General features: G+C 52.4%; 1 protein-coding gene across 1 annotated transcript; it reads right to left on the bottom strand.

Moving 5' to 3' along the window:
- Window positions 1–26,994, bottom strand: ADAMTS15 (ADAM metallopeptidase with thrombospondin type 1 motif 15). Its single transcript, XM_050755945.1, has 8 exons — window positions 25,849–26,994; window positions 13,986–14,118; window positions 13,350–13,517; window positions 12,855–13,138; window positions 6,388–6,565; window positions 4,809–4,990; window positions 4,527–4,702; window positions 1–2,878 (listed from the first exon to the last, which is right to left on the bottom strand). The coding sequence occupies exons 1-8, from the start codon at window positions 26,803–26,805 to the stop codon at window positions 2,104–2,106; spliced, it is 2,853 nt and encodes a 950-aa protein (XP_050611902.1). The 5' UTR covers window positions 26,806–26,994; the 3' UTR covers window positions 1–2,103.
- Between the last annotated feature and the right edge of the window lie 705 nt (window positions 26,995–27,699).

Here is a 27,699-nt window from a genome sequence, read left to right as displayed (position 1 = left end):
ATCCCGCACAGCCCCCATGCCACCCTCTCCTCCTCAAGGAGGGAGTGCACCAAGCACAGGGCGCAGTGCTGTCGTCAGCTAGCGAGGATCTGCTTCTGCCTGGTACCTTGGTCCCTTTTGTCCCTGTAGCCCACAGTGGCCACTGGCACAGAGGGGTTCCTCTTCACTTAGTCCTTCAGTCCCTGTAGCCCACAGTGGCCACTGGCACAGAGGGGTTCCTCTTCACTTAGTCCTTCAGGGGTGACTGCAGCCCTGCCTCAGAGACTGGCACCCCCTCTGCCCCTGCATGAACTCCGTCCAAGGGCTCCAGTCCAGCGCTAGACCTGGCTGAGAACATCATCGCAGAGGCTTGGCTGGGAGTTGGCTTGTGGATTCTGACTATTAGGGAAACCCACAGAAAAGAACTGAACTCTTCCAGGAAGACACATGCTTTGATCTTAGCTCAATACAATATTCCACCGAGGCCCTGGATTCATCACCTACACTCAGAAGCAGAACATCCCGTGTGCACAGGCGCATCCGAACCTTCAAGAGACACCCTGCTTAGCCAAAGAAGCTCTAACCCCAAAATAGCTCCCCACTTGGAGCCATAGAAAATGCCTGTTTCTATTTTCCTGACCTGTCTAGAAGACAGACAGGTCTCCAGCAGTTCATACTAGTGGCTGCCAGGCCCCCTGGGTCCGTCATCAATTCTTGGTGCCTCCTGAAACCTACTCCCAAGGAGTCTGAAGAAGAGGTCTTTGGCTTTGGAGCCCAGCAGGGGGCTGGGCTGTGGGGAGCAGGAAGCCACACACCACACCCTCATTTCTGTGGCTGGAAGCTCAGTCTCCAAAGACTGAGCGTGGTGGAAGGACCAGGTCACCACTGTCCTGGGGGGGGGATACGGCTGGGTTCCTAGAGGGCATAATCTGAGGTAGCAAACAGTGGAGAAGCTTAGGCCTGGGATACAACGTGACGTACCCAGGGCAGACAGCAGTAGCTGTTGGAATGAAGACGAGTTTATAGGCACACAGATGTTCAGCACCTAGCCCTCACAGGCACGCCCCACCCCCTCACAATGGGTGCAGGCCTGTGGCCACTGTCAGGGCTGTCTGAGGTGACACAGACCCTCCGACGTCAGCCTGCATATATGTGCCTCTCTGGAGGAGGAAGCCATCAGAACTGCAGCCTCCTCCTCCCTATCCCAGGGTGACATCCCCCAAAGCCAGGCCCAGAGCTCAGCACCAACCCCAGTCCAGTGACAGCAGAACCCTCCAGAACTTTCCGAAAACTCCCTGCATCAGCCACAGACTCCATCGCCCCTCGCTAATGTCAACGTCTTTCTGAAATGGCCGGCTCCATCTTGAAGAAGACAGCAGGCTCCCTACTGACTTCCCCCTCCCTGCAGAGCCTCGGAGAACGCTCCGGTGGCAGCCCCCCCACCAGCCCTACACCCTGCACACCAGAGGAAGGAGAGGCCTGCTTCTTTAAGGGAGGGCCCAGAGTGCAGGACGAGAAACCTCAGGACTCCCTGTTTACATCCACGTTTACATTCCACGGTGAAGTGCCAGACTCCAGGGACCCTAATCTCATTCTCCCCGTGGCTTCTGCCCAGCCCCAGCCAGCTTTTATTGCTTAGTCCATGTCAGTTCAAAAAAGAAGGTGGGCTAAAAGCACCGTGAAAACCCTGCCCCATTCAGACACGGCTCAGAGCCCATGGGGCCACCTGAGGGTGCCAAGCTGCTGAGACATGGCTCTTCCAGCAGCCTGTGGCCTCCCTTCCGGGGGCCGGGGTCCCTGAAGTTCTGCCTGGAAGGTGCCCATCCTCCAGGTCCCTTGGAAACTGGGCCTCAGCACCTTCTGCCCTGCACCTCAAAGCCTCTTCCCGCAACCGGCCCGAGGAGCGGGGCCTGAGGTAGACTGTGCGGGAGTTTCTGGGCTTCCCTCTGCCCAGTCCAGGGAGGAGGAGGGAACCTCTCGCCCCAGCCCATGGTCCTTGTCCCTGGATGTGGGTGACATCGTGGCGTGAGCCCCTGGCCACCATCCTCTGCCCACTACTCCAGCTGGCAGAATGCTGGCACATCAGTGGGGTGGAGAGTGAGGGGGAGAAAGGGATGACCCCACTCAGCACGGCCTCAAGACACAGAAGTCCAGCTCCTGGGGCTTGCGGCGCAGGTTGCACTGGTCCCGGGCCAGCAGCCGGCCTCCGTGGCCCACGCACTTGAGCGGGCGCCTCTTAAATCCCCGGCCGCAGCTCTTGGAGCAGGGTGACCAGGCGCTGAGCTCCCAGGTGGGGCAGGGCTCCCCACAGGCTTGTGTCTCCACGGGCCGATGGGCTGCATCACAGGCAGGGACCGTGCGCTGCCCCGGGGAGCCCCGGCAGTCCACCGCCCGCTTCTGCAGGCCGCTGCCGCAGCTCACAGAGCACGGCCCCCAGCTGCCTGCCACCCAGCGTGCAGGGGGCCTGTCGTCTGGCTGCTCCACCTGGTTGGAGAGGCTGAGGACGCTGTTGTGCAGGACAGAAGGGCCCCGGGGGTCCTTGGGATGGGAGGACTTGTCCTCCCGAGGCTCTTTGGGCAGATAGAAGGAGTAGCGGACCCGGGGCGGTGTCATCTTCCCCACGGAGAGGACCTCCACGGTCAGCGGCTCCAGGATGGGCCGGGAGGCCTGCAGGCTCTCCACCGCTGTGCCAGTGCCGCTGTACCGCAACAGGCTGCCCTTCACCACCAGGTCCCGCTCCACTGCGGACACCACGAAGTGCCCGTTGAGCAGGTACTTGCCTTGGCTGTTCTTCAGAGCCAGGTAGTTGTCATCCCCAATCAGCCCCTTGTAGCCGCGCTGGCGGATGTCGATGCTTGAGGCGCCTGCGGGGATGGCCACCACGAAATTGTAGCCATGCCTGGGGTGGGAAAGGGGGGTTGTGCATTAGACAGAAGCCTGGGCCTGAGGACCTCACCGCTCCAGGATCTGTTTCCTCAGTAAACCTAGCTTTTGGTGAATTCTGGCATGGGAGGGAAAGCACAGGTTTGGGAGTCAGAGAGGTCCCTGCCCCTTGGCGATTGGTGCTGGGTAAGGTGCTGAGCTTCTCCAAGCCTCCATGTCCTCACCTGTAAAGTGGAGCTCAGAATTCCACACACCTCATTTAACTGCAGGGAGGACTGAGTCCACCAAAGCACATAAAGCATGTAGCATGGTGCCTGGCACACAGCAAGCATGTGTAGACATCTGCCGTGAGGACGAGGACGAGGAGGATTACCAGGGGTGAGGCGGAGGGATAAGTCCACCATCCTGGAGCCTGAGGCTAGGAGCTCAACGCGGTGAGAGGACACTGGCCCTGGAGGCAGGGACGCAGATCCAGCCTGGCTCACATGCCAACTCCTGGCAATTTTAAGCAAGCCAGTGTCTCTGGGTTCTGGTGTTCTCATCTGCATAATGAGTGGGTTAAGCTAAATGATTTCTAAGGCTCCTTCCAGCTCCAACAGGCTGTGAAAAGAACATCTGCCATTTAACCAGTGAGGCGAGCCTGGGGTATGTACCTCCTACTCCCCATGTGGCCTCCCCACCACAGGTCCCTGCGAAGCACAGCCTGGAATGCCATCTGTCCCTGGTGCTGAGCTCCCAGAGACGGGGTTGGGCATCCTCCCTGCGCATCACCACCCAAGGGCTCAGGAGAGGGTGTTGTGTCCAGGAGCACAGTCAAGGCTCCAGGACAGCCATCTAGGCCTTTCCATCACCAGCACCTGGACTCCCAAATTTTCCGGGCCAACCATAGCCCCCACTCCCAGCTGGGACCTCAGGTGCCCTGCCACCCCCTCTTCCTCCAGCACGTGGATCAGGGCTTTCCAAGGAGCATGTGTTTGACCTCAGGAAGCTCAAGCTGGAGGCCCAGACTCTGCAGCTAGGACTAGATGCCCAGGGATTGTCCAAGACATGAGGCCTCCTTCAGTCCCAGCCACTCACTCGCTGTCTCTTGGCAGTTTATTGCCATTCTCACCTCAGTCTGATCCCCAAGGTCAGGGCCTCAAGTCCAGGGAGAGCCTGGCAGCTGTCACGTTCAGCCTCATCAAGGTGAAGGAGTATTGGGCATTTATTATGTACCAGGTATGATGCTAACTATGTTACTTGGAATAACTCCCTTATTCCTCACACATGAAATATATTAGTATTATACCCACTTTACAAGTAGGGACATCTAGAGACCTGGAGATTAAGTTCCTTTGCCCAGGTCATCCAGAAAATGGGTAACTGTGATCTGAATCAGGTCGGTCTTACTCTAGAACATTATACAGACCCTAACAACTCTGCCCACCTTCCTGAAGTGGGTCTTCCCCTTTTAAGTGGGTCTTCCCCAGCATTCGTCTTTGTTTGTTGAAAGAATGAACGAATGAGTGAGTGAAGGACGAGCAGCCCTAGATGGGGGGCCTCTGCAGCAAGGGTACTGGCTGGATCTGACATTTACCCCAATCTAACCCAAGCTTCCAATGCCCTGGGAAATTCCACCTCCCTCCCTTTGCTCCCTGGCAGCACCTTCCAGGACCCCAACTCACATGGGCTTGGTGAAGAGTCCTGTCACCTTCTTGCAGCTCTTATTGTCTCCCCCACACACCCCACACTTGTCGAACCTCTTCTTGGAGCCCAGGTTCCCATCACAGCCAGCCTTGATGCACTTGCCTTGGACACAGACGGAGGTGGAGTCGGGAGAGCACAGCGTGCCGTCCACCACCTGCAGTGCCCCAGAAGGGGAAAAAGAAGGAAGAGCAGCGCAGCTCAGCCAATGCTCCTCCAAAGACCTGGTCCCTGCTTTGTTCTCAGGCCCCAGGTTCACTCACCTTGGGTGCCAGCACATAGAAGTAGCCAGTGCCATTGGCTCGGCAGATGAGCTTGCACTTGTCCCGAGGAGACACGCCTGAGTACTTGGGCACCCATGCCACGGCCAGAGTGAGCCGGTTGGTGCTGTGGTTGTAGCCATTGAAAGCCTCACACTGCTCCTCCCGGAAGCTCTTTCCAGAGGCTAGGGAGGGAGAAGCATAAGAAAGAAGTTGAAGGGAAGGGCTGAGGCCAGTGCAAAGGACAAGCCTCTCGCCCAGCCTGTCATGGCTCTCTTAGCCCTTCCCACCCTTGTCACCAAAGCTGCAACCTCCTCTACATCTCACAGCACTAAAGCAAGCTGGGCCCAAAAGGACCCAGGATGCAGATGAAAACACATCCCCTGAGCTATGCACCACCTTCTCCAGTAACCCAGCCTCAAACTCCCTCTAGGTTGCAAACTATTTTCAGAGTAACGTAACTCAGTGCATAAAGTAAATTACACAGATTAACGACAACACCAGTTACATCTGCTACACAACTATCAATATATTTTGAAACAAGTCTGTGATATATGTGCTTTTTTGTTAATGCATTAAATATGATTCAGGGCCGAGCACAGTGGCTCATGCCTGTAATCCCAGCACTTTGGGAGGCCGAGGCGGGCAGATCTCCAGAGGTCAGGGGTTCAAGACCAGCCTCACGAACATGGTGGAACCCCATCTGTACTAAAAATACAAAAATTAGCCAAGCATGTTGGCAGGCGCCTGCAATCCCAGCTGCTCAAGAGGCTGAGGTGGGAGAATTGCTTGAACCTGGGAGGTGGAGGTTGCAGTGAGCCGAGATCACGCCACTGCACTCCAGCCTGGGCAACAGAGTGAGTGAGACTCTGTCTCAAAAAAGTAAATATACATATATATGATTCAGTAATGAACCTGATAACTACTATAATTTTGAAGTAAGGATGAGCTTAAACAGCATTTTGAAAATTCTGCAACAACCAAAATGTCATGTCATCAAATATCCATGATTCCTATTGATGACAAAGTCACAGGTACTTCTACTACTATTGTAGTTTTGTTGTCTAACTGAAAGAAAGACTAAATTTCAGATAGAAAGGTAGTTTAAAAAAATACTAATTTCTCTCTGAAAGAAATACTAAATGTTAGATTGAGACATTAATAAAAATATAGATGTAATTTTTTTCCCCACCAAGTTATTGGGCTCTGGACTCCTGCTTACAAAGATGGGCTGGGCAGGCCTCAGCTAAGAGGACTTCTAGTGTCTCATTCCCATGATCCATTTAGTCTCCCAGGCTAAGCATCCAGAAGGAAACACCCTTGCCAAAGGTGAGTGGAAAGAGGAATGATCCCAAGAAGAATCTGCACCTCTCCACTTCCAGGCTTTGTCCTGAAGGTTAGAATCTTGACTGCAGTCCCTTCGTCATCAATAGGAATCCATGATAGAAATACCAGCCTACCTGAATTACCTGTATACCCAATTACCTGGAGGCCTTGCATTACATGGAGTAGGGGTGGGGTAGGGGCGACCTCCAGCCTTGCCTCCCCTGGGCCCAGGCCACCGCTGCTCTCCCTGCCTCACCTGAGCTGGGGCAGGGTTCCAGGTTGCAGGATCGGTATTTCACCCTCACTCCCTCGCAGTACTTGCCCCCGTTGGCAGGAGTGGGGTTGGTGCACTGCCTCCTGGCCAGCTGCACGCCCCCGCCACATGTGCGCGAGCAGGGGCCATAGGGCTCCCATTTGGCCCAGGAACCGTCCACCTGTGAGGAAGAGCCTGTTATACTCCTTGGCGGACCCAAGTGCCACACCCAGACCCTTAGCCCACAGAAAAGCTGCACTGTACAGCCTTCAAGTTCTCATCCCACCTTCCCGGAATAAAATTCATGTTGTATAATGAAGAAAAAAACAATAAGCAAATGGCCAGTGTACACCGAGCCCACCCAACGTTCCAACCAACTAACTAGCAAACAGCAACTGCTCCCAGATGCAAAGGAGGCCGTGCAAAAGAGAGGCCTCACTGGGCGGTGGAGTGATACAGACGTGTTTCTTTTTTTTTTTTTTTTTTTTTTTTTTTGAGGTGGAGTCTCCCTCTTTTGCCGAGGCTGGAGTGCAATGGTGCAATATTGGCTCACTGCAACCTCCACCTCCCAGGTTCAAGTGATTCTCCAGCCTCAGCCTCCCAAGTAGCTGGGATTACAGCTGCCTGCTACCATGCCCGGCTAATTATTCTGTATTTTTAATAGAGACGGGGTTTCCCCATGTTGGCCAGGCTGGTCTCAAACTCCTGACCTCAAGTGATTCGCCCATCTCAGCCTCCCAAAGTGCTGGGATGACAGGCGTGAGCTACCGCGCCCAGCCAGACGTGTTTTCAATGGACTCCGCCCATACCACACCACCCTAGTGGGCTTGAGCAATGGCAAATCCTCCTTAGCCTTCCAGGGCTTCACTTGCAAAAATGGGGTGGATAATACTAATAATACTCGGGCCTGATATCAGGTGGATGATAGAAGTGGCCTAACGGTCATGAAAATTCCCAGTACCCCGCTGGCCCCAGCAGAAGTTCAGAGATTCCTCGAATCCCACAGCTTGCCGGGAATAAAAGAAAACACAAAAGACGTTCCCTTTATTTGTTGTCAGTGCATTCACAGGCATCTCTAAGGCATGGCCAGCCCCCAGCCTTGCGGATAAAAAATGTCACCATAGATATGTGAATGTTTTTATTCCTTAGTGTTCGATAATTCAGACTCGACGCCAGACCAAACTGATCTTAACCTCGATCGGGGGCTGTATTTGAGAAAGTTTCACCATGAACCATTCTAATGTTTCTTTTAAGAAGAGATAAAGATAAGACACTATTAAGCAATCCTAAAACTCTATTTGGCTTCGGGGTGAATTGTGCAGTGTTTTGGAGGGCTTTTTTTTTTTTCTAGTTTTTTTTTTAACAGGGTAGAAAGAGAATAAAATTTACGGTATCACTGATGTTTTCCTTAGAATGACAGTGAAACGAGTGTGGATCCTCTGAACACACATCAATTGAGCAACAGAGGAAGCAGCCCAGCTGCTGTACTCGCCTGGAATTACAACTCTGCCACCGACCGTCCACACAGTGCCTAACTCACATGGAACTAAGCAGGAACTGGCTGCATGTCATAGAAACACTTTAACCTGTGTACATATCCAGCATATTTATTCAATCTACCCTTTTGTCAGATAGTTCTTGTTTCGTTGCGTCAACATCTGTTTGATCCTATAAAAAACAACCACCAGCACCCTCCTTCAACCCTGCTTTGGCCTCAAACTACTCAAACTAGTGCCTCACCTCATTCCATCCTTTCACTCCCTGAGAGCGTCACCCACATTGGCTCTTTCCTCATACTCACTCCCCAGAGCCTGGCACTGTGGGTTTTGTCCCCATCACACCCTGGAAGCTGCCCTCTCAAAAGCCACAACGGCCATGTGAAGACTAAAAGAGTGTGCCTAGGCCTCGTGATCTCCAATTCTTCTTCAGCGTGTAGCACTGTTCCTGCAGCTTCTGAGACAAGGCTACCTGGTTTTTATTTGGTATCACTGCTTACCATTCGTACAAAAAACATTCACTCTGCTCCCGCCCTATGCCATTCACTCATTCCTTCACCAAACAGTGCAAGTCCCTGCCCTCAGGGCAATTACTCCCTAGTGGGGAGACAGACAATAAAAATGAATCTGTGAGCACAGAGTGGAGGCTGGGCTTCCAAGCAGGGGGGAGGGAGGAGTTGGGAAGGGCTGCTCTGGATTACGGGGAACTCTCTTGTGCCTGAAGGATGTACAGGTGGCATAAGCCATGCAGACATCAGAGAAAGGGCATTCCAAGCAGAGGGAGCAAGTGCACCGGCCCTGAGGGGCGGGGGATGAGCCTGAAGTGCGCCACTGTCACTAGGGCCAACAAGGCAGCGAGAAATGGGATCGCTCATTCTGAGCCATGGCAAAGCCCCTAAAGGGTGCGGAGCAGAGAAGCGGCATAACCTAAGGTGCATTTCAACAGAGCTGCCACGGCGGGAATCATCTGTAAGGAGTAAGAGCAGAAGCAGGGAGACCAGTTAGAGGTAACTGCATTAAGCCAGGGGACGGGGGGTGGTGGCTGGGGCCAGGGTGAGAGCAGATGAAGTGCTGAGAAATGATCCTGGATCTGCCTTGAAGATAGCCCCACAGGGACGTGGAGATACAGGCTGTGAAGCATATGAGAGAAACAGAGTTTCAGCTTGAGCAACCGGAACGTGGAGTTGCCAGCGCAGCTTCAGGGGGGATGACCAGGAGCTCAGTCTCACCGACACATGCATAAGATACTAAGCAGGTGTCCAATGGACACGTCCAGATTCCCTTACAGATGCAAGTCTGCAGGTCAGGAGCGAGGCCTGGGCTGAAGATGCAAATTTGGGAGTCTTCAAGCTCTAGATGGTATTGAAAGCCATGGTCTAGATGAATCAGCGAAGAGACTGAGTGTGGATGGTGAAGAGGGAAAGGACTGAGTGCCGAAGCACTCCACACTTTAGAAAATGAGAGTACAGGCCGGGCGCGGTGGCTCACGCCTGTAATCTGAACATTTGGGGAGGCTGAGGCGGGCAGGTCACCTGAGGTCAGGAGTTCGAGACCAGCCTGACCAACATGGTGAAACTCCGTCTCTACTAAAAATACAAAAATTAGCCTGGCATGGTGGCAGCCACCTGTAATCCTACCTACTCAGGCGGCTGAGGCAGGAGAATCGCTTGAACCCGGTAAGTAGAGGTTGCAGTAAGCCGAGATCAAGCCACCGTACTCCAGCCTAGGCAACAAGAGCGGAACTCCATCTCAAAAAAAGAAAAGAAAAGAAAATGAGAGCATAAGGAAGAAGCAGTAAAGGTAATGAGAAGGGGAGGAGGGCAACCGAGAAGCAGTAGAGACCCCGTTCCAGGGGCCAGAGCTCTGGCTTGCCACAAATGCTGCTGGCCTGCTGGGCGATGGGAGGAAAGGGAACAGTCACTGACCTTCGTGGTGTGCAGGCCATTTGGTAGCCTTAATAAGAGTTGTTTTGGAGAAATGGTGGTAGTCCAAGCCTATCTGGAATGGGCAGCAGAGAAAAGTGGGGAGATGGAATTGGAGACAGCAAGCTTGTACAACTCCTTCCAGGAACTTGCTGTGAAGGGAGTCAGAGAAACAGACCACCAAGGAAGTGGGATCGTAAGAAGTTTTGCTTCAGATGGGAGAAATGACAACAGATTTGTATTCTAAAAGGCATGATTCAGCTCAAGATTGGGAAATACTGGCACAGCAGGAGACAGAGAATTGATCAGCAATGTCCTTAACAAGCGAGAGGGGATGGGGTTCCTGTGCAAAGCACACAGCGCGGCCTCAGATCAGAGCAGGGACAATTCAGCCACGGTAAAGGGGACAGTGGAGAACACGCGCAGAAGCAGGTCGGGGGTGGGTGGAAGTTCCCTTCTGATTACTTGATTTTTTTTTTCCCTTTGGGAAATGAGAAGAAAGGTCATCGGTGAAAGTTGAAAAGGAGGAAGAAAGAGTTGGTAATGGGAGGAAAGAGGTGATGGTGGGTGTGAACTAATGGTTCAGGAGGTTGGGAGAGTAACCAACTGGGGAAATGAAATAATGTGACTCCTGGACAGCATTATGGGCCCACCTAAACTTCCGGGTCATCAATTTATTTTACTTTTTTCTTACTTTTTCTCTTTCTTTTTTCTTTTTTCTTTTTTTTTCCTTGAGATGGGATCTCACTCTGTCACCCAGGTTGGAGTGCAGTGGCATGATCATGGCTCAGTGCAACCTCTGCCTCCCATGTTCATGTGATCCTTCTGCCTCAGCCTCCTGAGTAGCTGCAAGGACAAGCATCTGCCACTACGTCCCACTAATTTTTGTATTTTTTGTAGAGAGGGGGTTTTGCCATGTTGCCCAGGCTAGTCTCAAATTCCAGGGCTCAAGGGATCCTCCTGCCTCAGCCTCCCAAAGTGCTGAGATTACAAGTGTGAGCCACTGTGCCCAGCTCAGATCACAAATTTAAACTGAGACCAGTGAGCACAATTGCATGTTTTTCTCGAACCATAGTCACCTGTGTAAGCACAATTGAATGGGTGAGTGAGTTGGAGTCACCCCAGATGGTGGCTTATCCAAGTGAGTTCGATGCAAACAGACAGGGGCAAGGGAGTCAAGAGTGTATGCGAGGCAGTGATTTCAAAAAAGGACTGTGGAATTTCAGCTCACGAAGGAGGAGGTGAGGGCACAAGAAGGGTGAGGCATGATGGAAAGGTTGTAGCAATAGATTGTAGGCCCAGATGGGACTGAGGAATTGTTGGAATCCAAATCCCAGAGGGAGTAATCTGGGAAGACAGGGCCTTGGTGGTCAGAATGGGATTCCTGAAACAGATCTGCGTGAGCTGCAGTGATTTGTAAGACATACTTTACGATCTGACCTCGACCAATGAGGGCAGTGACTTCCATGAAGGTTTCCTGGAAAGTTTCAGTTAAAACAGGGTGACCAAGGGATTTTAAGAGGTGGAGGAGGTAGATCTTGCCTAATCATAGACTGAGAATTCCAGGAAGTGTGGAAAGATGGTACTTCTCAGACCGCATTTTCTCTATCCAATATTATCTCAACTTGTCTCTGCATCCTCCAGCCTCATCTTCCCAGGAGGAGGTACTGACCACATACTGCCTGTCCTCAGGACCTTCTAGCGCCTGGCAATCAAGATGGCTGCCGTCTGGCCCCAAACAACCTTCCCGAAGGCAGTTCCCACAGAGCCTTCATCTACGCAGCCCTGCAGCTCACTCCGACTCGCCCAGGACCTCCCTGCCTTGCTCTGTTTCTGCCTACAGATATCCTACTTATCCCTCAGGCTCTCTTCAAATCTAACCTCCTCCTCCAAGTTTTCTCAGTCCCCTCTCATCATCATTAATCTCTTGACCCCTGTTCTCCTGTGACATATTTTCATTCTTCTGTCCTTCTGCATAACACGTGCCTCTCTGCATCTTGTATCACAGCCACATTTCGAGCTTCCCCACTTGACTATGAGCTCTCTGAGGCATGGCCTGTGTTTTATTTCTTTTTCTGACCACCACAGTATCTTACCTAGTTCCCTGAACACAGTGGGTTGTTGCCTAGCAAACGGTTAAGGTTTAATTAGATATGTATCCCCAGAACACAGAAAAATATTTTAAATAATTCTGTGCCATACTCAACTCAGGGCAATTGATAATGTGCTTGGTGGATGCTTTTTTGTGACGTTGACTCTGTGCCCAGAGGCAAGTCCTCCCCAAGCTGAGAACAGGGATGGGAAGGGACAGTCAGCTCCAGGATCCAGGAGAACAACAGACCTCTTCTTCCTGCCCAGAAAAGTACAAATTCCTCTCCTACCCCCAAAACGAGACCTGAAGAAGATAGAGTTATTACATTCAGAGAATATTTGGGATTCTGGACGTGTTCGTGTTTGGCTGCTATTTCTGTTTATCAGGAGGGAAAACAAGTATTGTTCAACTATGTTTCTGCTACAGAAAAACAGCAATTGCAACAGAAATGGACGCTTGGTTCAGAATGCAGCCAGTTCCTGAAGCTCGCCCAGGGCTTTGCTTCCCTGCAGTTCTAAGGCCTGTTCCTGCGCATGGTCCCCAGCTCCCTGGGTGTGCAACACGCTGGGAAAGAGTGGATGTGGGAAGGAAGGGAGGAGCCAGCGAGTGAGCCGCTTCTAACACTAGGTGTTCAGCTTTGAGCCCAGAGCTCCTCCCCAGGTAGGACGAGGCCTGGAGCTCAGGGCTGAGACCCCACCTCCCGTTGAAGGCTTTTCTCCATGTGTCTGTGGCCTCTCCAAGTCCTCTGACCTGCCACAGCTTCTCTCTCCAGTCTTAGAGTCAAGAAGGGGACAGGACCATATAGAGGGCAGTGAAGGCACAGCTCAGCAATGCAACAGTGATGGTCCCGTGGCCAATCTGTGCTAGGCAGCTTCCTGGTGAAGACCAAGGGCAGGGGAGGCCCCCAGGTCTCCGTCCCTCCTCCCAGCAGTCCCGAGCACAGCTCCAGAATTCACTCACCCTGTGCTTGTTGAGGTTGTGTCTCTCCACGCAGGCCCCTTTGAGGCAGAACTTGCCCTCGCCACAGCTGGTGCCATCGGCCCAGGGGAAGTGGCGGGTCTGGCACACCATCTGTCCCTTGGCCTTCCCAGTGCACCACAGCTTGGTGCAGTACTGCATGTAAGGACAGGGCTTGGAGCCCACGCCAAAGGCCAGCTCGCACTGCTGGCTCAGGGTGTAGCTGGCACCGGGCAGATCCTCGGGCAGGGAGATGGGCTTGCTGGGTTGGTCCAGGAGGCAGTCACCTGCAGAGAGCCGAGGGCGTTCGTTAGGATGAGCTGGGAAGATGAGGTTTGGCTAGCCCAGGGCAACAGGAATGCACTCATGTCAGAGCCCAGCTCCGAGGGGGCACACACACCTAAGGTACAGAGGACGGAGAAGTGGGCACCTCCACCAGGGGCAGCAGCAAAGCCTCCTCCGAGGCGGCCTCACTGCCCTCCCGCCGTCCCGGCTTACCGTGCCCACTGTCCAGGAAGTCAGTGATGATGGCAGCACTGCAGGCTGACCAGGGGTTGGCGCGGTCGATCTGGATGAGGGTCGGGGACATCATGTGGTTGGCTCGGAGCTTCCCAAACACCTCCTCACAGACTTTCACATTGTCATGGGGCATGTTGAACACGTGGCCTGTCGGGTGAGGCAAGAGGACTGAGAGGGCAGGAGGAAGGACATGGGGGTTGGAGGGAGGAATGGGGCAGGGGAACTAGAAAGCATATGTCAGCGGTTTTCAGGCTGGTCATTGCCACCTATCAATAGACTGCTTTCAAATGTCCTCAAGATCATGTTCTTGTGTTTTCTGTCCCCTGCATCAGGCTGTGGGCTCCCTGACAACAGAATGTACCTCCGTGTCGTTAATATGGTGTCCCCACAATGCCTAAGTGCTGAGACACTCTACTGAGGGGCTCAAACCACATCACCGGCCAGTGGGGCTGCAGCAATTGGAAAAAGTACAACAAAGCTGCTGCTAAGGCTCACTGTGCCCTGAGAAGGGGTCCTGAGGCTTCAGAACACGAGGGGCAAAGACACGTGTCTCCCACCCTCCAGGGCGTCCCAGGCAAACCCAGAAGACCCCAAGAGGAGCTTATCCAGCCTTACCCAGCTCGTGGGCAGTGGTGAAGGCGGATGGAAGCCCATCGTCCTCAATGACAGAGCAGCTTCTCTTGGGGTCACACATGGTGCCCACATCGGCCATGCCCAGGGTGTCACAGGTGGTGGCTCCACACAGGTCCTGCCGGGTGGGGGAGAAGCAGAAGCCAGCCCAAAGTTAGAGACAATGACAGAAAGGACCTGAAGGGAAGAAAGGGCATCCTATGGGACATTCCAGCTCGTCTCATTCCAACCTCACCAGGCCCAGCACCTTCCAGCCGGGCCCTTCTTCCTAGGAGGTTGTGGGGCTGTTCACAGAACGAACCCAGGCTGAGGGAGGAAACTTAGGAAGGGCTCTGTGGCTCACCAAAAGACTTTGCCTAAACCCTATGCAGGGAGGTCCTCTGGGAGGAAGTTGGGAGGCACCAAATCAAACGACAAGGGCCACTGCTTTAGGGAGAGACAGCCTCCAGACCAGAAAAGCAGTGACTGCCATAGCCAGGGGAGGCTCGCTGAGGCAACAGGGAGGAAGCCAGTCCCATTCCCACCCACAGGCAGCTTCGAGCAGCCTCGGTCTTTGCTGGGCTGCCTTTTGGCCAACCATGAATTAAGTCCAGATTCTCAGCCAGAGGGCTGCCGGCCAAGGACCCACCCATGCCAACAATTTGGCTGCCGTAGACTGGGAGGAAGCAGTGAGGTGAACCCAAGTCCCCATCCAGACACAGTTTCATTGGCTACAGAAGCACAAGGGGACACAGGCTCAGTGGCTGCTAGGAAGAAAGATACATGAAATAGAGGGATGGCCACCTAAGCAGGAAGGTCCCTCGTTTTGTACTGAAGCTTAACTTGGCTGCAGAACCTAGGGCCTCCAGCAGCAAACCCTGACAGGACGTATTCCCAGGGGACACAGAAAGGCAGGATAGGGCTTCCGGGGTGGATATCTCAAAGAACTTACTGAGTGTCGTTGGCCAGAAACACTGCCAGGTACCTTAAAAGCCCAAGAGTTGGAAATAGGATGAGACCCTTGTGTACATTCTGCTCCTCTTAAGAAGACGTGTGTTGGGTCAGGCACAGTGGCCCACACCTGTAACCCCAGCACTTTGGGAGGCCGAGGCAGGTGAATCACCTGAAGTCAGGAGTTCGAGACCAGCCTGGCCAACATGGCGAAACCCTGTCTCTACTAAAAATACAAAAATTAGCCAAGCATGGTGACGGGTGCCTGTAATACCAGCTACTAGGGAGTCTGGGGCAGGAGAATCGCTTGAACCTGGAAGGCAGAGGTTGCAGTGTGCCAAGATCGCACCATTGCACTCCAGCCTGGGCGACAAGAGCAAAACTCCAACTCAAATAAAAAAAAGAAGACGACGACGACGTGTGTTGAATCAGTGATGCTGGTTCTCTCTTCATTACATCGCTGCCTTCAATGCATAAGGCATTCTGCATTTCACAGGAAGCTACTACCTGCGTCACCCCATTTAATCCTCACAATAGGCTTATGATGCAGATATATTATTATATCTATTTGTCAGAGGTGGGAACTAGGTGCATGCCCATAGTTCATCATGGCCATGATGTATTAAATGCTGACACTGTGCATGCACTTTGCACAAATGGCCCTATTTAATCCTCACAACATCCCACTGAAATAACGACTATTACTACCACCTTCCACAGGCAAAGAAGCACATGTCCGCATGCATGGGCACGTATATGTGAGGCCGCATGTACATCTGTGTACATGCTGGCAAGGGGCGAAGGTGGGCAGCAGCACAGCACAGGGAGCCAGGAGCCATGGGGCATGGGAGGAAAAGCGGTCAGAGTACAGAAAATCAGCAAAATTTAATCCAAAGCACTCAGAGGTTTACCATCTGAGCAGTCAAACTTGGCTTCCCACGGTCAGGTGATAGTCACACCTCCTAATGAGTGAACAGTTATTTCGAGGGTGACCAGCCTGAACCCGGGTGCACCAGAGGCAATGACGTGTGCCCTGCACACCCAGCCAGGTCTGCCGCCTGTGCTTGCTGGAAGCATTTCTTCCACTTCTAGGAGCCTCATGGAGGACTTCAAATGCCCTTCTCTTCCCATATTCTTTCATCTTCAAAGACTCACTCTCCCAGAAAGTTTTCCTTCCCAAGAGCTCTGAAACCTAGAAAACAACCACTGTCAAAACTTGGGAGGGGCCTGGGCACAGTGGCTCACGCCTGTAATCCCAGCACTTTGGGAGGCCAAGGAGGCAGATCGCTTGAGTCCAGGAGTTCAAGCCCAGCCTGGGAAACATAGTGAGACTCCATCTCTACAAAATACAAACAAAATTAGCCAGGCATGATGGTGCATACCTGTAATCCCAGCTACTCAGGAGGCTGACGTGGGAGGATCACTTGAGCCTGGGAGGGTAATGCTACAGTGACCCGTGATCACGCCACTGCATTCCAATCTGGGTGACAGAGCAAGACTCTGTCTCAAAAAACAAAGAACAAAACAAAATAAAACTTGGGAAGGGACCTTCACCTGACCAGCAGTTTAGAGAATGTGACAGCTGAGGAACATGGATCAGCGTGTAAACTATGGGGAAAGGAGCCAAGATGAGGGCAGGGATGAAGGCTCTTGCAAGGGCATAGTGAAGGATGTAGGTGTAGGATTGGTGTAGTGTAAGACCCAGCAAGGCTGGGGCTCTGGACATTCTAGCCCAGCAGTTGCAGCCTGTGGGGGTGCCTCTGGGCTGCCCTGCACGCTCACTGCTCCCTGTGTAAGAGGGAGAGGGTGCGGAAATAAGAATCAGGAAGTCTAGATTCTGGTCCTGGCCCCATCACTAAGTACATGTGTGACTTTATCCAAGTCCTCTCTCTCTTTGGGGCCTTGGTTTCCTGCTCCGGGGAAGGGCCAACTTTCAACTAGGGCCTGAATCAATCAGTGCTTTCAGCCTCTGCTCCTTCCCCGGTCCCAGAGCATGCAGCCCCTTCTGGCCCTGTAGGTTATGAAAGGAACCCACAGAATGACATGTTTTCAGAACCCCAAGGAACATCTTGTCTACTGACCCAAGTCATGTAGTTGACAGCACTCACTCTCAGAAGAGTGGAAGTCACCCACGCAGAGATTCAGAGTCCTGTTCCCCAGCCCCGCTCTTCACAAATGCCTAGACCGGGCAGGACACAGTGGCTCGGGCCTGTAATCCTAGCACTTTGGGAGGCCAAGGCGGGAGGATGACTTGAGGCCAGGAGGTCAAGACCAGCCTGGGCAGCATAACAAGACCCCATCTCTACAAAAATTAAAACGTTAACAAGAAATAAAGAAACTGCTAGACCAGATTGAATGCTCAGACTGGGATCTAGAGGGCGTCTGGAACTCAGCCACCCTGCAGCCGCCTCTGTGGCTGGGAAGTCCTTACGGCCAAAAGCCTCCTTCCTCCTAGGGAGGGTGGATTTTCTCTGGAGCAAAGACATGCAGCTGCAGCCCCTGCTTGGCCAGGAGCAACCTGTTCTTTCCATCAAGAAGTCCCGGTTTCCCTGGATCAAACAAGAGGAACAAGGAAAGAGCCGGCAAATTTCCTGAGGGTGAGAGTGGCTCTGGAAGCAGCCGTCTTGCAGTAACCAGCGTCTTCACTGTGGGAAGACACAGCTGTGTGGGGTCAGAAGCTCTGCCTGTCCTCCTGCCACCCCTGCAGGGACTCAGTGAGGAACCGCTGGGCCTTTGCACTTTGAACGCCTACAAGTGCTTATACAGGGGCCCAGCAGTGCCTCATCTGTGGCATCAAAAATCTCCACCCTTCTGGAATGAACTCAGAGGCATTAAAACTGCCTTAACCTCTTCAGCTCAAGTGCTTGCCTCCAAAAAACAGAAGCTGTTCTACCTTCTTCCTCCTAGAAGGTGTAAGTATTCCTAACCCAGACCCTACCTGACTTACGATTCCCAGCAATTGGCCATTTCTCTTTGTAGCTGCAGCTGCTTTTCCAGATGATCCTGGAATCATCTTGGCCAGGAACCTAATCCTCCTGGACTGTTATTTTCTAACTGTCCCTTCTTATAAAATAATTTAGGATTGGAGCCACAACTTAAAAAAATAAACAAGGATAACACCTGGCAGTGGCTTGTTTACCAATGTCACTCCATACACGCCTCCAGCACGATTCCCACCAGCTGCCCTCCCTGAGAACCTCCTTCCTACCTCCTCTCATTTCCCAGGCATGTACCAAGATGCTCAATGTTTTCCAGCAATACAAAGAGAGAGGGATACACAAAAATCAAGCACATTAACATTTTTTTTTGAGACTGGGTCTCGCTCTATTGCCCAGGCTGGAGTACAGTCGTGTGATCTCGACTCACTGCAACCTCCGCCTCCTGGGTTCAAGCATCTCGTGCCTCAGCCTCCCAAGCAGCTGGGATTACAGGCATGCACCACCACACCTGGCTAATTTTTGCATTTTTAGTAGAGACTGGGTTTCACCATGTTGGCCAGGCTGGTCTCGAACTCCTGGTCTCAAGTGATCCACCTGCCCCAGCCTCCCAAAGTGCTGGGATTACAGGTGTGAGCTACTGCACCTGGCCGCACATTAACATTTTTAATGTGGCAGAAGACTTATGCATTCTCATGTAGCCAACTTCCTACTTCCATTGAAGTTCTAGGCAGGAGAGCCAGAGCTCATCTTCATGGCTGCATCACAGCATCCAAGTATTACACTCACAGGACTTTAGGGCTGTCCTCTCATGTTGCAGATGAGGAAGCTGAGGCTCAGTGACTTGAGATTACGCACCCCAGTCCCTGTGGCTATTGAGCGAAGAATGAGATCCCAAATCCAAAGCTAAGTTCTTTGGTCTAAATCATGCGGCACTGCTTAGGAGACCATAATTACTGGTGAAAAGCACCCTGCGCTAGTATTACTACTGTGCCTTTAACTTGTTTCCCATCTGAATCTCTGCCATGCGTCACTGTATTTCCTTGTCCAGCCCAAAATCCATGTCTGTTTGTAATCCCCAAGGATGGGAGGGCCTTGCTTTGCTAGAAGAAATAAAATCTAGCAATTCAGTGCCTTGGCAATGTGATGAAGAATGTTAGTTACTTCTACTGGCAGATTCTATTTCACTGGCATATAAATCCCTCCAGATGTACAAAATGGTGTTATTGCAAGAGAGTGAGGTAACCAAAACAACAATAATTACCTCAATGAAGAAGAGGAACCCCAAGCTTGCAAGAAGACTAAATCTTCTATTTAAAAAAAAATCACCCCTGCAAGAGAGGGTGCCCACAAATACAGTGATAATAGCTAACATTTACTGATTGGCTGCTGTGTGCCAGACTGTCGCGAGAGCTTTACCTGCCTTCATTCATTCAATCCTCACAGCTTTAGGAAGAAGACGCCATTTTCAGCCTCCATCGCACAGAAGAGAACCAGAGAAGGTAAGTACCTAGCCCAGGGTCACACAGTAAGCCCGAGGTTAGACAGAGAGGAAGGCGGCAGAGTGAGGATTGAAGTCCAGGCAGTGCAGCAGCAGGGTTGAGCTCTCACCATGACTTCCTGCTGCCTCTGGTGCATATCACCCCAAGAATGGAAGGCCCCACCCTGTATCTCAAGCAAGTGCTGATTGACACTGAGTGGGAAGAGTTGTGGGGAGAGGGAGAGGCAGGATTAAGTGCTAAGAGTTCTCTGAGAGCACTGTCTGCACCACCTCGCTGGCTGAGCAAGCCCCTGGCTCCTTGCCCCACACCTGCATTGACACACTGACCCCATCCCTGCCCTGTCATGCACCCTGTCTGCTGACTCCAAGGTGGATTAAACACACACCTCGCTGGAGCCCCTCCTTTCTTCAGGGCAAAACCTCATGGCAAAGAGCCAAGGTGAAATGCCAGAAGAATCGAAGACTCCCTCTCCCAACCCTGCAGCCTGACAGCCTCAAAAGCTGGATGAATGACCCCAGGAAGGGAGGTGAGCGACCTACGCACCCAGAACTACAGGCAGCCCCTGCACTTCCGTCTGCACCTTCCTTCCAAAATCACCTACTGAACAGCCGACTTGCAGGGATCCAGGGATCCACGCAGGGGCCTATAAAGACTAAAGAGGTTCCTGCCTAAAAGGAGTTTACAGATCAGTGAGATTAGCAGATGCTGATGTCCGTAGCTTCCATACAAAAACAGGAACAAGTGTTAAGCATACTCGCAAGGGCAATGGGGCAGAATGCTTTAAATCAGGGCTATCCCAAACTTGAGTCTGGCAAGGGATCCACAGCTAGTTATTCAACAAGGAGCATGTACTAAGTGACTACTAAGGTAGTGATGATAATAACTACCATAACTGGGGGCCTATTCTGGACCACTCAGTAACACTCATCTTTGCAACAGCCCCGTAAGTGAGGTATCATGTCATCATCATTATCCTCATTCTAAGAATGAGGAAAGCAAAGTGCACATAGCTGACTCATGCAATGTCCATTGCTAGAGAGTTCAAGCCCCCTGATTCATACTCAGCTCTGCCTGACTCCAAACCTGTATTCTTTCCATCATGCCACGTGATCAAGTCAAGGTGTCAAGGAAAGGTTGGGGGGAAATTCCAGGGGTAAGAGGGGACGCAAACAACTACAGAGAAGTTCAAAGACAGAAGGAGAGTGAGACCTAAAGAAAGAGAAAAACTCACTTGCCTTTCTGACTAGACCAGCAGTTAAAAATAAAAGAAAAAGATTCCCTCCAACCTTCCTCCCCCATCTGCTGACATTAATATCAGGCGAACTCATTTGATGTAACTAAAGAGAGAGAGCACTCATCCTGCAAGACAGGGAACCAACATATTCCACTCCTCCCTCTCTCTTCCCACTCCTTCCCTCCTCCCTCCCAGAAGGCATGGTGTTGCGTTTCCAGTTAGTGGCCAAGAATAACAAATTATTAAATACTAAATCTACCAATGACCTCTGTCTCCTAGTATCTTCCAAAGTCCAACTTCAAGAAAGATCCTAATGAAATCATGATCCTTTTCTATTGTATAGGGAGATATGTGTAACATACGTATTATCACTTCATTATTAACTATTTTTATCTGAACAGTAAATATCACTGCCCTATGACAAGTGCTTTATCACCAAAAGAACTGGCGTCTGTTTCACATGAGGTTCTAGAATGCTGTTCCGCTCTGCGCAGTGTAGGGTATCCCCAGTGAAACACAGTACTGCTCAAGGTCAAAACAAGAAGATAGCACCAAGCTCGGGGTTGTGAGCGGGGAAAAGTCAGAGTACAAATGAAGAGAATAAGGGGGAAGAGAAAGACTGTAAAGATCCTGCCTGGATAGTCCCAAAAGAGGAAGGTAAGAGCATGGAAGAAGAGCCAGAGGAGAGGGAACAGAGGTGGCGTCAAATGATACGAAGAAGCAACAGGAAAAAAACAAACAAAATAGACCAGGCGCAGTGGCTCAGGCCTGTAATCTCAGCACTTTGGGAGGCCAAGGCGAGCAAATTGCTTGAGCCCAGGAGTTTGAGACCAGCCCGGGCAACATAGCAAGACCTCGTCTCCAAAAAAGACGTTTTTTTAATTTAGTCAGGCATAGTGGCACATGCCTGTAGTCCCAGCTACAGGCTGGGTGAGACTGAGAGACTGAGGTGGGAAACATAGTAGACAATATTATAAGCAACTCTTTGTCAATGAATTCACAACTCAAATGATATGGAAAAATTTCTTGAAAAATATAAATGACCAAAGTTCACTCAAGAAAAACAACTTGAATATATATGTTTTAAAAATGAAATTTGGCCGGGCGCGGTGGCTCAAGCCTGTAATCCCAGCACTTTGGGAGGCCGAGAGGGGCGGATCACGAGGTCAGGAGATCGAGACCATCCTGGCTAACACAATGAAACCCCGTCTCCACTAAAAATACAAAAAAATTAGCCGGGCGTGGTGGCGGCGCCTGTAGTCCCAGCTACTCGGGAGGCTGAGGCAGGAGAATGGCGGGAACCCGGGAGGCGGAGCCTGCAGTGAGCCGAGATCGCGCCACTGCACTCCAGCCTGGGCAACAGAGCGAGACTCTGCCTCAAAAAAAAATAAAAATAAAAATAAAAATAAAAATAAAAATAAAAATGAAATTTGTAGTTAAAAGTCTTCTCACAAAGAATATTACAGAGCCCAGACATGATGGCTCACACCTGTAATCCTAAAACATTGGGAGGCTGAGGCAAGAGGATCTCTTGAGGCCAGGAGTTCAGGATCAGCCTGGTTAACATAGTGAGACCCTGTCTCTACAAAAATAAATTAGCTGGTCACGGCAGTGCAGGCCCGTAGTCCAGCTACTCAGGAAGCTGAGGTGGGAGGATTGCTTGAGCCCAGGAGTTAAAGGCTGCAGTGAGTTGACGGCACCACTGCACCCCAGCCTGGGTGACATGAGACCCTGTCTCTAAAAAATAAAGAAGTAAATGAAGAAGCAGACAGAATAACCATAAAATACAAGTCCTAAAAAAAAGAGAAATAAATGAAGAAGCAGACAGAATAACCATAAAATACAAGTCCTTAAAAAAAAAGAAAGAAATCAAGAAACAGACAGTAAAACCATAAACTACAAGTCCTTAAAAAAAAAAAAAAAAATCAGTCCAGAAGAGAAAAGGTCACAGATAGCAAAGCAGGCAGTGGAATGGAGGAGAGGGCATCTGATGACACAGAAAACAAGCTCCCCTACCCAGCCCCCACTCCGCAGCCAGTACCCTTTCTGCTCCCATCCCTTGGAGCGCTTCCTTAGCTCCAGCATTCAGGAGAACGCCCCTCCTCCCCAGCGGGGCTGGTCTGGCACTTAGCACATCCTGTTGAAATTAGCTCTTGTCTTGTAAGCTCCTCATCACATTGTGAATTCCTGGGGACCTGAGACCACTTTTTTTTTTTTTTTTTTTTGGCACAGAGCGTCACTCTGTCGCCAGGCTGGAGTGCAGTGGCACAATCTCGGCTCACTGCAACCTCTGCCTCCCGGGTTCAAGTGATTCTCCTGCCTCAGCCTCCTGAGTAGCTGGGACTATAGGCGCCCGCCACCACGCCCGGCTAATTTTTGTATATTTAGTAGAGGTGGGGTTTCACCATGTTTGCCAGGATGGTCTCGATCTCTTGACCTCATGATCCGCCCGTCTTGGCCTCCCAAGAGGTGAGCCACCGCGCCCGGCCAAGACCACATTTTATTACTATTTGTAGCTCCACAGCCCAGGGTAATACCTAGAAATAATAATAAATAATGCTCAACAAGTATTAAAAGAGTGTATGAATAAATGAATGAAAGCCATTCTACCACAAAGGGTTACCCAAACGGCAGCGTTATTGGACCTAAAGACAGAGAAGTCTCAGGGAATAAGGGCCTACAAAGTCTCAGCATTAAATACCTGGCTCCTGCCGCCCAGTGCAACAGGAAGCCAAAGAAACTTCTCTCCTCACAGAAATAAATGAGCAACACTCTGGCTCTGGTTCTTCGCAGATCCTGGTTCCAGTCCTGTGCTGACCTCACCCTGCTGTTATGAGCCTGGAGACCGATCACTTTGCAAAATCAAATGTGCACTTTTCTCCATGAACTGACTCTGAATCTTTAAGTAAACTCCTCAAATTGTCAAAATACTTGTTGTACAACCACTATATTCTCGTTTCCGGGCGATGAAGGTTCCTGGAGACCGCGTCTGCCTTAATCTTAGAAAGGGCAGCTACTCGCTCCTGTTCTCACTGAAGACTGTACCTTCCCCCGGAGAGATCAGCAGTGAGAAGATCCTGAGACTCTCAGAATGCAGAAGGCCCTGAAGTCCGAGCTGGTGAGGAGGTGGGGGAGAGGTGCTTACTCTGAAGCATAAATGTACATACCTTGATGGCAGCCCTGACAACACAGAAGCCCGACTCCCTGGCTTTGCTCTCTAGGCACCTAAGGGGAAGGCAGCTTCTAAAAGTCACATCCTGCACGTCACTGCTTCTGAGCCAGTGGTCATGCATCTTGTACCCATTATGCATGGACAACACAGCCCCCGGGGGGTTGAACACACACTACTGAGAAATGGAAGCTGTCATGCTGTTTGATTGCTTCTTCTTCAAAAGGCGGCCTCCTTCTGACGACAGGGTCCTATGCCCAGCAGGAGTTCTCTTCCTAGGGCTGACTCCAGAAGCCAGCCTTCACCACCAGGCTGCAGAGGCTGAGGGCTTTTATTTTGGAGCCAGTGAGTGACCTTCAATGGGGCAGCCCAGGTAGTAAATGGGGCAACAGCTGCTTTGCCCATTAAGATATCCTGTTCTTGGCCTTTGCTTTTTTTCAAGCCCCAGCAATCTAACTGCCAAGCTGGTCTGTGTGCAGAGGTCAAAGCCACCTCCTTTACAGCTTCCCCATGACTCAGGCAGTGCTTGCAGAGGCTGGGCAGTGGCAGCTCAACAGACCTCAGTTGGAAGAATGAGCACAAGGAAACAGACTCAGGCCAAAGACCTCCCTAGAGAAACCAGGTGGTGGGAGGAGAAGAAGGCTGGAAAGGAGGAAGTTCGACTCTAGGAAGGGACTAGCTGTGCCAAATGGGTTACTGTGGAAGACTCCAGCTCCAGCCTGGTGTGCTCCAGTCCAACTTTGAGTGACCATTTGGAAACAGTGGAGAGTTAGAGCCCCAGAGGTAACCAAGGATTCCATGCCCTCCCCAGAATGCTGTAGTTATGATAATAACAAAAATAGAGCATGGCACAGATTCAAGTCACCGTCCCCCAAATCGGAAGCAGGAGCTCACTTGGATGGCTCTTTTCCTCCCAGCCTCCTGTATCTGAGAAATTTCAAGAATCCAAATACTCCACAGTGCCCAATCACTCCAACACCTGTGAATCTAAATGTTCACAGATTCATAGCTTCTTTGACATAGAATATCAGGTAAGGCCTTGCAAAAGGCAGGGCTGCCTCCTGGGCTGGGTCCATCTTTCTAATCCCAATACTCAGTTTCCTTCTAACTCTACGGCTGGAATCTCCAAATACTCTTGACTAAGCTCACACCACTTCAACCCCAGCAAGGGCAGAAGCTAGAGCCCTGAAGTCAAGTGTAGTCATAGGAATTATAGTGACTTGGGAGCAGGAGCAAGCGTGCCAGCTCTGCTCTGTAGTATACATCTGGGCAAACGGGTCACCCTCTGACAGCAAGGATACAGGAAAATTGGAAAAGATTTTCCCAACTCAGCTCCAAGTGAAACTCCACTTGACACTCCAAGTGAAACAGTCTCAGCTCCAAACAGGTGCCCTAACTACACTGCCTGCTCAGAATGGTCTAGAAGCCCCTTGGACCATGCCCAGCAGAGGCTGTAGGAGAAGCGGCGGTGAAGGAGGGATGCTCGCAGTACTTGAGTCTGGCCTGTCACTGCAAACTCACAAAATCTCTCAATGGTTCCCTCCACCCAAATCCAGGCTTTCCAGGCCCAGTACAGAGAGGGGACAACATGTTACCCGAGAGAAATGTAGCAGGCGCTGACCTTGGATCACCTTCAGTTCTACAACCCTCGAAAGGAGACCTCAGGAGGTGTCCGAGAAGTCTCAGCCGCCCATACAATAGGGGCGGGCCGTTCCCGCCCAATCCAACACCATCCTCATAGCGTCTCCTATCGGTCTTGGACACAAACTGCGGCTCCGGGGCGGCAACTTCCTGGGTTCCGGCCCCTCGGCGCCCGATCCAGGAGGCGCTGATTGGCCGCGCCAGGCCAACACCTTCGGAAAGCGCAGGCTCTCCTCCAATGGCCCAGATGCACGTGAGCCGCCGCTCCTCCGAGCCTAGGAGAGCGCTCTCCGGCAAACTACAGTTGGAGTCGGAAGAAGTTAACGAAGTTTAAACTCGGAGGCATTGCACGATACAAAGGGGATTTGGAGCGCTAGGGGAGGTGACCCTAAAGAACGGGGCTCTATGGGTGCAAAATGACAGCAGATCAACTCACCTGCCTGGTGAAGAGGATGGCGGTGTCCCAGTACTCGGGGTGCTTGTCACTCACTTTGTTCAGCTTCTTCTGCCAGGCACAGAAGTTGCGCAGGGTCAGGGCCGCGTTGCCGGTGACCTTGGGCCCGGAGTCACGATCTCTAAGAAGCAGCACCTTGACCACAACGATGTTGATGGGGTTGAGGATGCTGGGATGGCGGTAGAGTCGCGCCGCCGTTGCCAGCAACGTCAGCAGATAATGCTCCAGGTCCGCGCCGTGGAACTTGACCATTGACTCGTCCGCGACCACCAGCGTCTCCACGTACCGCGGGATAGACACGAAACGCTTGGCGCGCCCAGACCTGCGCCGGCTGCGACTCTCCCCCAAGCCCGCCCGCCGCGGCCTGTAAGGGTCCAGGGCCCGCAGGATGGCGGGGTTCCAGCCCGAGGCCACCCCGCAGCGAGAGGTGGGGTCTCCGGAAGGCCCGCCCGGCACACCCCGGCGCTGGAGAAGGTGTGCGCCCTGGCTGTTGCGCTGCGCGGCCGGCGCGCTGGCGTTGGGCAACGGGCTAATGACGTACTCGGCGCCTCGATAGCCAAAGGCTCCGCGGAGCCCCCCGCACAAGCTCACAGCCGCGAACGAGTCCGGCTCGGCGTTCACGTCCCCAGAGTAGAAGCAGCGTCGCAGGTCTGAAGAGCTGCCGGTGAACCCCTGGAGGGGGACGCCCAGATGCTCAGTGGCGAAGGCGGGCGCCAAGAACTGAGCATCCGGCGTCAGGTGTAGGTAAAAGTCTTCCTGAAATGCTGTGATCTGAAAAATGAGTCCCTGATCCCCGGAGTCCTCGGGACCCCGCCAGTAGTAGCGGCGGCCGTTGATGTCCGGGTCCAGTCGGATGGGAACGACCACCTCCCGCTCTGGCTCAGAGCCTCCAGCGGTTCGCCCGGCGAAAGCCAGGGTTAAGATGCCCAGCAGAAGCATGGCGCCCGGCAGGCACCGCCGCGCTCTGGGAAGGCGCTGGGCCGGGCTCTCCGGCCGCGGACGCGGTCTCCGTGCAGCCCGCACTCTGGTACCGCCAACGCTCCGGGACAGCCGGCAGCTCCCAGAAAGGAGAGCCAAGGGAGGGAGACTCCTCCCAGAGCAGCGAGCGTGCACCCGGCAGCCGGCGCTTCCTACCTGTGCCTTTCCAAGCAAAGCGCGCCCTGGGAGCTTAAGTACAATCGCTGTCAAGTGCGAGGACGAAGATTTGCAGCCGAGAACTAGCGGAAGGTGCCGGGCGGCTTCTCGCAACCGCAGCCACTCGCAGCGCAGCAAGCCGGGCGCTGGGCGAGCCTATTAAAGGCCCCCTCCTCTTTGGACTGCCCAGTCAGCGCCCCTCCCCTCACTCCGCTCCCAGCCTCCCAGAGCTCGCAGCCCGAGCCTCCAGGGGCCACCGGAGAACTCGGTCCCGCCTCCAGAGCAGAGAGCCACTTGGCGGGGAGGGAGTGGCGTTGGGCTGAGGCGGGAGGCGTGGGCTGGCCCGAGAAACCGGCGCTGAAGTCTCGGTTCACGTTTTGCTCTCGGTTATGCCCCACTGTCCCGACGCCTCAGTCGCTTCTGCCCCTGTGGACATCGTCCAGTCTCTGGGTCTTAGCCTTTATCTCAAGGCAGACCAGGTCAGCAGCTGGGAATGAAGGCCCTTCACTGACCCCTCCTCAGGCCCACCTCATCCCTGCTGTTGCAACATCTCTGCTGTTTCTTAATCACAGAGTCCCCTAAAAGACCCAGAATCAAGATCTCCCCCCTGTAAATGTCCTGTTGCCAGAAGAGCAGTAGGACAGCGGCATGGGAGCCCTCTGGAGCCCAGGACCGCCTAGCCCCAAGGTCTGCCCTGGG

Source organism: Macaca thibetana, chromosome 14, assembly GCF_024542745.1.
Source record: "Macaca thibetana thibetana isolate TM-01 chromosome 14, ASM2454274v1, whole genome shotgun sequence".
Classification (NCBI taxonomy): Eukaryota; Metazoa; Chordata; class Mammalia; order Primates; family Cercopithecidae; genus Macaca; species Macaca thibetana.
This window is presented reverse-complemented; position numbering and strand designations above follow the sequence as displayed.